At 38.2% G+C, this 14611-nt stretch overlaps 1 protein-coding gene across 1 annotated transcript; it reads right to left on the minus strand.

The window, feature by feature from the left end:
* Positions 1-683: 683 nt before the first annotated feature.
* LOC135248165 (galanin receptor 2b-like) lies at positions 684-10656 on the minus strand. The gene is made up of 3 exons (XM_064322479.1): positions 10475-10656; positions 4784-5174; positions 684-1776 (listed from the first exon to the last, which is right to left on the minus strand). Exons 2-3 carry the CDS (start codon positions 5155-5157, stop codon positions 1017-1019), a joined length of 1134 nt encoding a protein of 377 aa, XP_064178549.1. The 5' UTR covers positions 5158-5174; positions 10475-10656; the 3' UTR covers positions 684-1016.
* Between the last annotated feature and the right edge of the window lie 3955 nt (positions 10657-14611).

Consider the following 14611-nt stretch of genomic DNA (forward strand, 5'->3'; position numbering starts at 1 on the left):
GCTGGGGCACCTGGGTGAGGTATCTGATGTTGAAAGACCCGAAATGCCCAATGACCCCAAGTAACATCACTAATGATGTGCCCAGGAGCATCAAAGATGCATGATTTTGACATTTTGAAGCAGGTCGCCAATGTTTAAAGTTGAAAAATAAGATTTGTTTGTTCAGGTTTCTCCATTAAGCATACTCCATACTGGTATAGAAAGGTTACAATGTTGAAATGACTGGTAATAATTACAAACTGTACATATGATAAATTCATTCATCCCTATTTTATGTTTTAAAAGCTTTTATATTTTTTCTTCAGTCCTACCAAACCTAATATCCTAATATACTATTATTGTTAGATAAACACAAGCATACCTAACGTATTTGGAAAACATGTCTGAAAGGTCAAGTGCTAAGGTATACATTAATATTGTGATGAAAATGTTTATTTTCTCTTCTCTAACTGTAGTTATCTATATCAATGAGAAATTGTTGCATTGATAACAGTTGTATAGTCTATTGAGACATATTGTATCCACCATAACAAAGAACATATAATAATCCATATTTTATATTTGCCAAAAATGTACATAAGTAAAACATTGGCAACAACACTAACAAAGGCTGAAAAATGACAACATATGTGTTCTTTTAAAGAATGTAAACATTTTCACAGTTAATATGTATAATTCCACTATATTGTCAAACTTAATGTTAGCCATTTAAAAAGCATCATGCTTCAATAAAAAAGAACACCAGAGTAGTTAATTCATTAAATTTATATTGATGAAAGAGAATCACACTCAAAAAGCGAAGCGAAGGAAAACATTACAGAATATTCAATAAGATCAACGGTCAATGTTGCTTCAATAACTTCATTTAAACAGAAAGTCTTTTTCATTACATTACATTATAGGCATTTAGCAGATGCTCTTATCCAGAGCGACGTACAACAAGTGCATCAGTTCAAGCCAACATGTCCTTTGAACATTGTTTGCTGTAGTCTTTTGAATTCTCTAATCTTTCTCAGTCAAGATGGCTGTTGGAAAGGCAAAGTAACTACCATTGCAGCCTCTTCTGGAACAGCTGGGGAACGGTTACCCATTTCACAATCATTCCTTTGAGCATTCTCATTCATTTGTGATACCTCTGTTGACCCTGTCTCAAACCCGGGCACAGTGTTGGCCACATGCACAACATGTACCTTGTTCCTGCCTTTTTTGCTCAGAATGCAGCTGAAAACCTTTTTGAAGCCTTTGCGGAAGTGCTTAGACACCAGGGCGTAGACGATGGGATTGAGGCAGGAGTTGGCGTAGGCCATGCAGTGGGACAGCAGTCTGAACGCGTACGTTGTCTGATTGAAGGGGAAGTCTCCGTATAGGTAGCACAGGATCACCACGTGGTAGGGTAGCCAGCATATACAGAAGAGCACAGTGACAATGATGATCATCTTGGTGACTTTGCGCTTGGCTCTCTTGGACTCGGACATGCCGTCCAAGGGGTCCACAGCAGTCCAGAGGTACTTTATAGTCCTGGTGTAGGAGAGGCTGACAATGAGCACAGGCATCACATACCCAAACACAAATGTGCACGTGTCCAGAACTTTGCGGTTATGTTCTGTCCAGCCAGGAACGCACACATTGCCGCTGGCAAAGTCAATTAGGTCATAGTAGCTTAAGTAGGGCCCTGCAAAGACCAGAGACAGGCCCCAGATGACTGCCATGGCAGCAACCGCATTGCATGGTGTTCTCAACTCTCTAGACCGCAACGGGTAGCGGATGGCCAGATACCTACAAAACAAGAATGCACAAACCCATGCCTTTTATTCCATAATATAAACTTTCATGCAATGTCACAGTTTATCCAAAATGTCATTCATCTTATGTTTTATGCACACAAAAAACATATTTTTTTATAATTTGCAATGTATTGACAATACATGGTTCATTTTGTGGTCATTCCAAAGGGTTTGTCTGAAAGGCATTAATGTACTGAACAATATATTTTGTTAACATTGTTTATTTGTTAACAATAGACGTTGGGCCTATTTTCGCAGTCAAGGCACAATTCTGAAATTATGTTAGTAACTCAATGCGCTGGCAGATTAGGGTGTGCCGAACGTAATTTTGGTAATTTCGTTACTCCAGGCCTTAGTGCCATTGCAGCACAGTTGGAAAAGAGGCTGATTCGATAAGAAAAAATCACTGTAGGTGTGGTGGGAGTTTGGCTTCATTAATGCCAATCAGTTTGCCCCATTTCTTTCTCTTTAAAAACAGTGTGTTAGCGCCACAGCTAACTGCTAATTTTGTCCAAAGAGCAAGTGTATTGAGAGGCTCTGTTACGAGTCTACATACCATTACTTGTGATATCAAAACAAAGGTGAAACCAAATTGTCTTCATTTTAATAATTATTTTCACACTCAAACACAATATATTTTTATGTGAACAATTCTGCAGGGTAAGCATTCCCAGACAGGCACAGGAGCCAGAGGCAGCTGGCAGAGACCCCTCCACTCAGCCTCTCCATTGTACTGCAGCTTCTACTGTTTCAACAAGCATTGCAGTTGGCAAACCACAGGACAGGAAAGAAGCAGGTGCTTTTATTTTTTGAATTATCTACAGCCTTTTTGTTTCTTTACTGTCAATTTTGTATAATACAGTTGTTTCAAATAGACAAAACAATTTCACCAGTCCAACTAAGTTTAATTAATTTCTGACATGCACTTGATAAGATTAAATCTACACTTACTAGGGAAACAGCTCCACAGCCAACCGGTCCCTGCTCTCTTGTGCACCCTGACTCTGTAATCTCCATTACAATTGTCACATGCTCAGAGTCTCACTCTGCCTTTCTACATATGAAAGTTCTGTAATGCATCCTTTGTGAGGTCTATGTCACTTCTAAGGCATATGGCTATATTGTGTAGAGCAAATCATGCCACAAAGAATGCACTGACTTTCGGAGGGCTGTATTGTAATGTACCACCTGTCCCATCTAGACACCTGAAATGCATTTTTAACATTCCAAAGGAATAGGTGTGCACAATCAATGACCCATCCTTGCCAAACGTACAATTAAAAGCAAGTTTCTGGTGTGTTCTGGGCTTAATGAATGGAGTAAGTAGCCAGAATATTAAACAAATGCATATCTTACACTATTTGATGGGTGTAGACCCAGTCTTCCACCTCCGCTGTGTCTCTCATTTCAATATCTTACACTGTTAATTCAATACAGATGCATTGCCTAGTAATTATCCAGCATTAAAATGCAAAACCGAACACAGCTTAAATTTCGAATAGTCAAATTAAACTAAACGAAAAATATTTCTCGCATTTGTGTTGTGTGTCTGTGCATTCCTATGTGTGGTGCATTCATTAACACAATGAGCCAGAGTTTGAGTAAAATCTGGACTGGGTTGGTTTAAGCGCAGTCATTTTATTCAACACCAAACTTGCACAGCACCAAATGCCCCTACTAGCACACCCCCTATTGTGTAGCTCAACACATTTTGATGCGAACAGGTTTATTGCAGACCATGAAACTACCAAACCTGGCAAAGGTGAAAAATATTCCATTTGTGCAAGATGAAATTTGCAATTCCGCTTGCAGCCCGGTGCAATTGTGCTTGTGTTGTCACAAAAATATGGCTCATTGTGTCCTTCAACCATTGTCAAGCTCAACTGCATTAACACAAACTGATTTCACTGCAAGAAAATGTTCTTATTAATCTCCTTTCTTCATAAAAGGAAAACAAAGTCAGTCACTGTTTATGACACTCACTGTGAATGTGAAGCAGCCCATAGTTTTTTATCAGCTAGTGTTTGCTGAGAACAAAGTAATAAATTACTGCTCTCACCAAAATACAGCACATCATTTTCTGATTGTACATATTGTTCTTCATAGCCTCTTTTACAGCTCCAGACTGCTACAGCTATATTCAATTTCCTCTGTTGTTCATTTTTATTTGTTTCACTTTCTCATTGATTGAACATACTTTCACAATATAACCTTGACTGCAGTCTTCAGCACGTTTCCAATATGAAATTTTATTGTTCAGCTTTGAGTTGTTGTCTCATCTGTCTAGACTTGTGCAGGACTTTGCCAATTTTCTGACCTGCACAACTTTACGAAAGGTGTTATATGTTATCCAGTTTTCATCTTGGCAATGAAAGTTTAACATGTTAGCTAACCATTAAACATGCACGAAGGCACCATAATCTTAGATTAAAACAGGACAATGTAAATGTAATTACAAATGTAGTTATATAAAGCTAGCTACCACACGATGATGTGCATAAATGTATTTTCTACTTGTTTGCTTCAGATTATTATTATGAATACATGAAGATATGGTCGAAACAGCATATTTGCCATATGTGTAAATATGTGTGCAAGTTCATAGGATGGCACACATCTTCACTGTGTTTCTAAATTTTCACTCTGAATTGTAACCTCACTGAAATTGTCCTTTCGAATGAACAAAACTTGAACAATATCTTAAATTAAAAGTTAATTTAAAATATATTAAACTGCTCATTCTTTGTCAGAAACATTTTACTAACACTAGTCTAGACGTCAGTAGAAACTTTAACAAAAGTTGTTTGTTTTCATGGATCAGCTTTTCTGCAAAACATCAAATCGGTACAGCATAAACAATTTAAAAATGCTTCCTGCATGCATTATACATTAACTGGGAAATAGGTGTTCTTTTATTCTGTTGATTGTCATGATGGACCAATTATAGGCATGGCCTTTCTCATATTAGCAGTGAAAGGCATGAGCAAAGGGCACAGTACCTGTCAACAGAGACAGCGGCCAGGGTGAAGCTGCTGGCGTACATGGTGAGGTTGATGAAGAAGTGGACAGCCTTGCACATGAAGGAGCCAAACACCCAGCCCTCCAGGGAGTAGATGGTCGCTTGGAAAGGCACGCAGAAGATGATGAAGAAGAAGTCGGCCACGCTGAGGTTGAGAATGAACAGGTTGGTGGTGTTGTAGCCCATCTGCCCGTTCCTCAGGAGCACTGCCAGCACCAGGCTGTTGCCGATGGTGCCGAGCAGGAAGATGAGCGAGAACACCACTGAAACAATCACGCTGGCGGGATTGAACTGGTAATTCTCTGATATGTTCCCAGGGCCCCCCATTTTGTTGAAGTCCTCGTAATCTGACATGGCTGGTTGAATTAATCCTAAAGACAGGAAAATGCGATATTATGTTTCATCTTGTCTCAAACATGATTGCCAGTAGCTGAGGAAACAACGGTTGGTAACTTTGTAGACAGTCATTTACAATGTATGTCTCTGTCAATTAAGTTTAAATAACCATGAACAGATAAATGACATTTATACACCAAAAATGCACAATCTGTTCTCACAATAGTTCAGTTTTTTCATTTAATATTGGCTACATTTACACACCTGTGTACTGTATATATTTAGATGATTTGTTGCTTACTCATTGACTAATGCTCTGTTTTTTTCTCTCTAATGGAACAGATAATTAACTAGATTAAAGCACCACTACTGCACCGATGTGCTTAATTAAAATAAATTACAAGTTATTAGGTTATGTTATGATACATCATCTCCAAGACACTCTGTAATTAGCTTAATCATGTGAGTCCACATGTGGTGCTGTCAAAGGGCCAATGTCTTATCATGATAGATGAAAACTTCAAAGAGCCGACAGATAAACCATAAAACACGATCAATTTAAAACAAAAAGTGCTCTTTTAGCTTGAATTCATTAGATTTGATTTTAAGATTTATGAGAAGATAAGTCAGCAATTATTAAAGTTTATACTGTAAGTTAAATATAAATTTAAATCTACATTTTTCAAGTGCTAAAGGTAGGCTATTGGGCATTAGCATTTCAATGAAAATACTACACATTAATATTTTTGCTAATAAAACTATGAGTGTGATATGGACCTATTTGCAACATTGTAGTCAGTTTGGTTTCGGATTGTAATCAAAGGGAGCTTTGTTGTTGTTCACCAAACCTTGTGCAATGTTTTAAAACAGTTGCTGTAGGGTTATTTTGCTACCTTGGTAAACAGAATACCTAAATGACTTATTTAATCTCTGTAGAGCACTTGGGGAGAGGAGGCATCCATTCAAATTGCTCATTTGTGTCATTAGTGCAGAGGATGCAAATTGCTTTGTATTAATGTCCTTGGGTTTTTCTACAGCCGGCTTTGAGCTGACACTTCAAGGGGTTTCAGAGCTGCACCAATGACAGCGCTTGCCTTTCTAATCAACGTATTAATGCTTGCTGTTGCACTGTGAAGTATGACATAAAAAACACAAGCCACCACATTCTTATAAAACATCAGTTATCTTCAAGCATGAAATACTCTGTATTTTCTTAGAAATAACAGACTCGACGGTCCCTTTGGTATAAGACATTTCCCCTAATGATGACATAATAAGGAGTCATCTGAATAAGACGGGCTTTATTCATTTTCGGTCTCTAGAGCAACAAAGGCAACACTTCAGAAGGGTTGCCTCTTTGCAATTGCTTTCCCCTACTTTTATTTCTCAGAGGGTGTTACACAATTTGGTTGCCAGGCTATGAGGAAAGAAAAAAGTGTATATTCTTAAGCTTTGAGCAGGGATAGCATGTCTTCAAACCTCTGCAGTACTGTGCAAACCCGACAACTGTAATAAAAGTAATACACAAGGGGGTGGGGGTTGGTGGGGGGTGGGAGTTTCTGTGCTATCCATAGGTAAAGGGACTGAGTGGATCCTAATGCAGAAAAAAAATGTAATACAGAAGTCTTTGAGGTTGTTGGAAATGTAAGCACGCCATTTTGTTGTCTGAAAAGGTGACAAAAGAAAAGAAATGTAGGAAGTTAGTACAATGCATGCTATAGTCATCATACTTATGTGGACAAATGGGCCATGTCCATATGCTTTAGGTATAGTTATCCAGTTATAATCACATCCATCTGCATGAGACTCTGCAGTTTTCATTTAAAAATGACTAAGGCTGTTGCTTCTCATGTGCTCTACGTAAATATAATGAGATTGCACTATTATAGATGCAATGTGACAAAATATTACTTCCAGTTTGGGTGAAAATAAGATGAGATAAAATAAGATAAGATGACATATGCTTGCATCCACAGTAATCACAGGTACGCGATGATATTTCTGATAGTGATTGACAGTGAGGAAACATAAGTAGCTCCCAGATAAGGGCAGATTTTCTTGCACAAAACACTGTGCAAAGCACGATTTATGGATGAACAGTAGCTTTGGACCATTAGAACATTTTTATGAGATGTTTATTCTGTATCCCAACAAGAGGGTGATGCACAATCCAAATATCAAATAAAAACCCAAACAATACAAATATCAAATAAAAAATTTAAATGTGGCCATAATTACGAGTTTCAGCTGAAGGCTTTGTTCCTTTGTGTCTCCAAGCTGTTTGTCTTTTTTGCTGTTTTCTGTATCTTATGAAAAGTCTTCAGGGAGATTGACAGCCCTATTATTTATAGCTGGAACAGACTCAGTGTCCTGCAATCCCACAAAGGCAGCTCAAAGAGATCTGATTCCCAGCTTTGCTTGAAGCTGTCTAAGAGGTGATTTCACATGCCACATTTCAGTTCAGATCCTAATCATTCATTCGTTAGATTATATGTATTTATTTAATTTTTTAGTCTGTTGATTCACTGTAAAGAAAATCCCATTTAATTCAGTTGAGTTTACTACAAGGTTGCTATGTGAAGTTTGAAAGGTTTGCTGGCCCAGGCATTGTAGACAGGTGCTTTAGCTCCAGAATAGCTCTGGGGAGTGTTGCTTGGCATGTGTTATGCTTATTGTATGTTTGTATTCAATCAATCAATCAATCAAATTTTATTTATATAGCGTATTTTACAACAGTTGTCACAATACGCTTTACAGACAACCCTAGCCTAAACCCCCACATGAGCAAGCCTAAGGCAACAGTGGCAAGGAAAAACTCCCTGTGGCAGATGGGGAGAAACCTTGGAAGGAACCAGGCTCAAGGGGGAAACCCATGCACAAGATATGATATGTGATGCGGCTCAGATGATGGGTGGGGCCGGTTGGCGGTGATGGGGAACAGCAGGTGGCGGCAGATGTGGGCAGGGTGGAGGCAATGACGAAGGAGGGGCTGGACCGCAGAGGTGGGGGAGACCAGACGACTCTCGCTGCACTCTCGAGGGTTGGGGCAAGAGCCCCGCCGGCAGCGTGGGGAAGAGGGTTAAATCTCTATTGCTGTATGGTTTATAATATGAATACAACTGGACCCCATATGTAATTTTAATAATGATAAACTCATCATCAAATAACCTAATTTTGGCTTTGACCTGATATACTACACCAGTCACCTATGGGATGTATGATCAGTTAAAAATGAATCCAGCTTGATTTATCATCGGTGTGGCTCACTCTTAATCAAGCAAATATCACCCCAGCATGCATAGGACCTGGTTTTCTATAGTTATGGGTAACATGGCTGCAAAGCATGATGCCAATGAAAGAGGGAGGGGGTGTATTCCTGCCCCTTGCCCAACGCACGCTGGGATAGGCTCCAGCACCCCTCGTGACCCTGCTCAGGATAAGCGGGTATAGATAATGGATGGATGGATGTATATGGCAATTAGAAACAAGAACATTACTCATACACCCACTTATGAATCTAGGCTCCCATATGATGTACTAAAAAGAAGTCAGTAAAAACATCCAAATTGAAAGAGAGAGAGAGGCTGGGAATTGAATCCTACCAGCAGGTCTCCCCTGTGTCCTTAATCATGCAGCTTTAATCAAGACCAGCAGGCCAGGCCTTCCTAGAAAATTAGCCTTTCAAACTTCAGTGCCATGAGAACACAAGAAATAATGTAACTAAATCAATAATGGAACTAAAAAGAAGTTAGGGGGTTGGGGTGGTGGTGGGGGTGTTTCATGTTCATTTACGGCAGGGGTTGGCTTATATAAAAACTGACATAAGCCAGAAATGACTATCAGTAATTAACTGCTGTGTTTTCCTGTTCTGCCAGCACTCTGCCAGTATTTCTTTATCTGTCGCCCAACAAACACTGAGAATGAATGACTTCCAGTTAATAATTAAAAACTAATCAACCCCTTGCACTCTCTCTGTCTCTGTCTCTCTGTCTCTCTGTCTCTCTCTCTCTCTCTCTCTCTCTCTCTCTCTCCCCCTCTCTCTCTCTCTCTCTCTCTCTCTCTCTCTCACACACACAAGAGGTGTGAACCAACTATAGCACTGTCCTACTGTTTTTTTTTATTTTTTACACTTGATTCTGCAAATTGGCACAGGCTTACTAGCCTTCACTACTTCAGTGTCAAAAAGCTGTACAGAAGCTTTTGGTTGTGAAATGGCATGGCAGAGGGGATATACTGTCAGGAGCCACTGTTAAAAGGGAGCTCTGAATTAACACAGTTGAATGCCTTGATTAAAGCAGTGAGAATGTATACCTCCCACTGTGTCAAAGCATCATGAATGAAAAAGAAAACCCTGAGCTGGAGAGTGGCAATACAGATAGAGATTGTATACGTGTGAAGGTACTGCTGACTCTTTGGAGAAAAGTGGCTTTGATGGAGACTGGATTCTACCTGTGAATGTCTTGCACTATATCATACACCCTTGCACAAAATGACTGAAATCCACGGGCCCCCGATCGACCAGCAGGGTTCACTAGCTCAAAATGTGACTGAACCCCATTCGACTGAACCCTAACATTCCCTGGACCACACAATCACCAACTGCATTTTGCCCTATGGAGCTACCAGCACTGAGAAGGTTGACCATATTTGATACAACTGTGGAACTACACCACAACATTGCATATAAAAGCATATAAGCATATAAATGTAATCAAATGTAATTTTAAAAGGAAGGGTACAATATGTGGTAAACCAGTGCTAGAATTTATAGTCACTGGCACAATAAACTGAAACGAATCTTCTTACAAACTAGAACAGGTCATTATATTTTTCCATTTAGCAGATGCTCTTATCCTGGGAAACACACACAAATTAAATGTTTTATAGGCCATGCACACAGCTGAATATTTGTAATAAGGTAATACAGGTGAAGTACCTAGCTGAAGAGCCCCAGCAGGGAATGGAACCCATAACCATTGTATTGCACAACAAATCACTAAACAATATTCTGTGCAGCCACACACACACACACACACACAAACACACACACACAATAGAATAAAAGTCCGAACTACAAAATACATTATTTACATTTACTCTAATGCAAATACAATTACACTTATGGTTCTTATGGTTGAATGTGTTCTAAAAGTTAATATAAGCACATTGCTGGATTCTTCTACAAGGTAATCTCATTTTGTGCTGGACGGAGCTGACAAATCTGTCAAGCTCAGAAAAGCTATACTAAAGATCAATGGTATCACAAAAAAATAAATCTGAAACTCCATATAGAAATCTCCGTGGCGTTCTTTCAGAGGAGGTAATCAGCACTCACCAAGGCTTATCGATGCACCAGGTTTCCAATCTTCCAGGTCTCAGGTTCGCAGTTCACAGCAGTCATTCATTTCTCATGACACTTCCTAAAAACGTGTTGTGCGTAATGCTTCCGTCCGATTCTGCAGGCACTCTGATCCTCTCTCACACTAAATGCCTTTGTGCTCCCTCTCTTCCTCTGCTACCCTCTGCCTTTCTCTCCTCTCTCACATTGCCTTTCTCCCTCCCTCATTCTCTTGTCTTCCCTCTCACGTATGAAAGCTCCTCCTCCACTTTAATTTGGCTAACTGTTCATTCTTCACGGTAAAACCGAGCTGCATTGACCTACAAGATGGTTCAGCTCTCGTCATAACAGAAATGTAAGTGGGGATAGGGGGTCTTTTTCATTTGGGGGTCTTTTACCCTGCAAACAAATTGATCTGACCTCGAAGAAGGTAAGAAGATGTATGAATAATTTATCTATGTTCTTTACTCCGATCTACATTATAGCTTCTTAAGGAAAAGTCAGCCTAAAAAAATGTTAAATTGGCTCCATCTTCTTCCTCTAAAACAAAGCTGCTATTCTGAACAAAAGCCATGGTGACTGGGCTTATTTATGCATGTTTCAAATATTCATGCATAAAAAGACCTTTGTTTCCTTTCAGATACTCCTAAATTAGATGTTTCACAAATAGTTTTAAATGTGTAAATCAGTATAAATAACACATTGCGACAATGCTGAATAACCACGGTTTCATCGTTTAAACCGTGGACAAGCTTGTCATCAGTTATCTTAAACATGAAGAAATAATTTATTATCGATGCAATTTTTATCTGAAATATATGCTACATGTTTGAAAATGCTTGTAATAAATTCATGTCTATGCCTCCAAAAATCAGAAGACATAATGCATGTTTGTGAAATAATTTTTTTCACTTTTATTACATTGCTGGTTCTAGTACTACAGAGAATTATTTGGGACTACAGGATTTAGGTAAATATTATTCATGATAGCCTAAGTATTCTGCATGAATGCGGAATGTGTGTTGCCTGGTAATGACATTACATTCAGGCTCACCTGCATAGGTACTTACAGTTCATGACCAGCTCATGACTCTTTCATTCACTAGTTCAATACCAGCTCATGGCTCTTTCATTTGTTGACTCCTTTCATTCGCTTCTTGTTCATTGGCTCCTATTCTACAGTCAGTTGTGATCACATAATTATAGTTCCTCAGTTAGAAAAATTATTTTCATTGTTATTGTTTATTTCTTGAATGGTTACTCATCACGCGACAATGACAAATGCGCTTAGTCACACATATGTCATATATACACATACGTCACCTCTGTGAATATATTTGGGCTTCCAATGTTTCATGCCTATTTTTACTTAAATCATACAAACGCATTATATGTTAGACAAAAAAGGAATTTAAATACACTCCTCAAAAGGTTTTCATCATTTTTTGAAAAACTAATCATAGTTGACTATCTGATTTCAAGCATAGTTTTGGCACATTACCATTATGCATTTTGATCAGTAGAGAGCTATGCATTTGATTATTACATCACCTAACAGAATTATAAGCTATCATTGTAAAACATTTCTTCTTCAGACTAAAGTTTTTAAGTTCTATTCATGTAGATCAAGCTAAGTTCACTTCTCTCAATTAATGCCTGATGGTTCTTCTGACAGCCCAGTGAAGTTGACAGTCCAGATGTCTCCATGCTGAAGTGGCTGCAGGTGCTGGACTGAATTATTTTGCTGTAATGCTCACATGAGTCACATTAGAACAACTGGCCTGCCCTCAGGGTGTTAAAATGTGCCGGTACCGTGGTTATATCATTCCCATAGCAACCATGTTAATGATTGGATGCCTCTACACAGTCAGGATGAAACACTGTCACTGTTGTTGCTGACAAATTTGTTTTGGTGTTTTGTGATTCGAGAGTGATGACTTGGAATTAATTAGAGAATAATTATGTTTTTATGCACCCAAGGTTTATTTATGTATCTATTTATTTTAACAAATTGCTCTGCTTTGTTTCATTCAATTAACTATTTAAATAAAATTATATACATGATTTTGTCTTTTTCCAAATTACTCAAGTTTACCTGCTTGGTGTGTATTGGCACAGCAGGTATCACTTGCTTGGTCACAGGCTCAGCCATGTGTTTTTCTGACACTTTCACTGGTAATGTCCTGAGAGTGGCTCTCTTAGCTGGCAGAAAGTTGCTCTTTAATCCCAGTTTCTCATTTGTTTTAAAATCACTGCATTGAAAATGTCAATATTATTTGCAATGTTGCTACATTTACATTTTTGTTTGTCTGAAAGTAAGAGCAAAACTGCTGCTGCTTCCATAACTTTTGAAATATTCATGAATCATTTCCTTCCAGCATTTTTATGATTTTGGGGCAGTCACATAATCAATTTACTTTTCATTTAAGCCTAGACTCACTGCCAATTTTCAGTTATTACCATAGCTAATGGACTGCTCAGTGGGGTATTTCTTTCTCTTTTACTATGCACTTCAAAAGTGAAAATATTGGTGCCTGCAATTATTGGTGCCTTGCTAATTTGCATTAGTTTTTTGTCTCCCTTTATTATAATGAAGACTTGCGATTGTAGGCTGGAGGATGTTTAACACCACAGTAGACATTTGATTCATTATAAGGCTGATTCAAGCAGGTTCACTGGAACTGAATATTTTAGCTGTTGTGTCAAAATCATCTTGTTTCATGTTATCTTGTTTACATAAACATTTTGCATGTTGGTTGGGTATAATAGCAGCAAAAATGAATGTATGAAAAGCAAATGTGGCATCAGTGAGCTGAATAAATCCAACTGGTATCCTGCAGGCCTAGTAGCCACCTGCTATATCTGCATGGGTGCTCTTCCTGTGCTAAAACGTTTCAGAGTCAAAAACAATCTGCAGATAACAAAATGTTTTTTCATCCTATTGCCATGTCCATGCAGTCAAAGCATTCAGTACACTTTTGCAAGATAAGAAGAATAAATGAGGGCTAAATTTCTGACTTTCTGAACAATTTATAATTCTTGAAGCTTTTAAATTACTTACATGTTTAAATTGATGTTTAAAAATTGTATTTATTTTATTGTATTTTATTTTTTCTTGAACAGTTTATTCAGGAATTTGAATGACCAGAACAGTCACTGTGCCTTACATTTTGAAAAAAAAATAAAAATAAAAATAAAATTAATTTTAAAAAGCATACATAAACATGAGCAATAAATTCAAAGAATGTGATTATGTGAGTCATTGCTTGATATTAAATGCACACTTCTGGAGTGTGGTACATTGAGATGTATTGTATCCTCTGGCCTGCATCTTCATGTCTTTCTTTGAAGCTGACTCACCAGGCAGTATATAATTGGGGACTCCTGCTGTAGGAGATGTCTTCTTTTGAATGTTGAGCCTGACTCGCTCTGATTTTTAAAGATCCATTGGCACATTAGAAAGATTGGTAATGTTCCCTAGATATTTTTATCTAAATTTTCTCTTGCTCTTTTATTTGACATTTTTGTCATTCAGCAGTTATATATCTCTAGCTATCTAACTTTGTTTGATTAGCATGTTGACAAATGGCAGCTTTGCAACAGAAAAGATACTGATACTGAACAAAATGAATATATCAACATTTACCTAATTCAAACAGCAACATCGGCAATAAGCAAAACACTGATCCTGAGAGGTAGCTGGAAAGTGTGTTAGCCTATTTATTAGTAATGTAAAAAAATGTGACAGAATGAACAAATATATTAAGCTATACTCAGGTACACTACATGGCCAAAAGCATGTGAACACCTGACATCCAACATGTCATACAGAATTATGGGCTTTAATATGGAGTTTGTCCACCCTTTGCTGCTATAACAACCTGCACTCTTCTGGGAAGGCTTTTCACTGGAAATGCTGTGGGGATTCGCTTCCATTCCACAGTTGGCTGTTCAATTGATCCCAAAGGTGTTGAGGTCAAGGCTCTGCACCTGCCAATCAAGTTCATCCACACTATTGTTCTTGAAAAAGCCATTTATATATGGACCTTGCTGTGTGCCCGGGGAGATAATTTATTTTACAACATTTACTTTGTGTCATGTGTGTTTTCATCAGAACATTTTCTTGACCACTTT

The sequence above is a fragment of the Anguilla rostrata genome, chromosome 2 (genome assembly GCF_018555375.3).
Source record: "Anguilla rostrata isolate EN2019 chromosome 2, ASM1855537v3, whole genome shotgun sequence".
NCBI classification, from domain to species: Eukaryota; Metazoa; Chordata; class Actinopteri; order Anguilliformes; family Anguillidae; genus Anguilla; species Anguilla rostrata.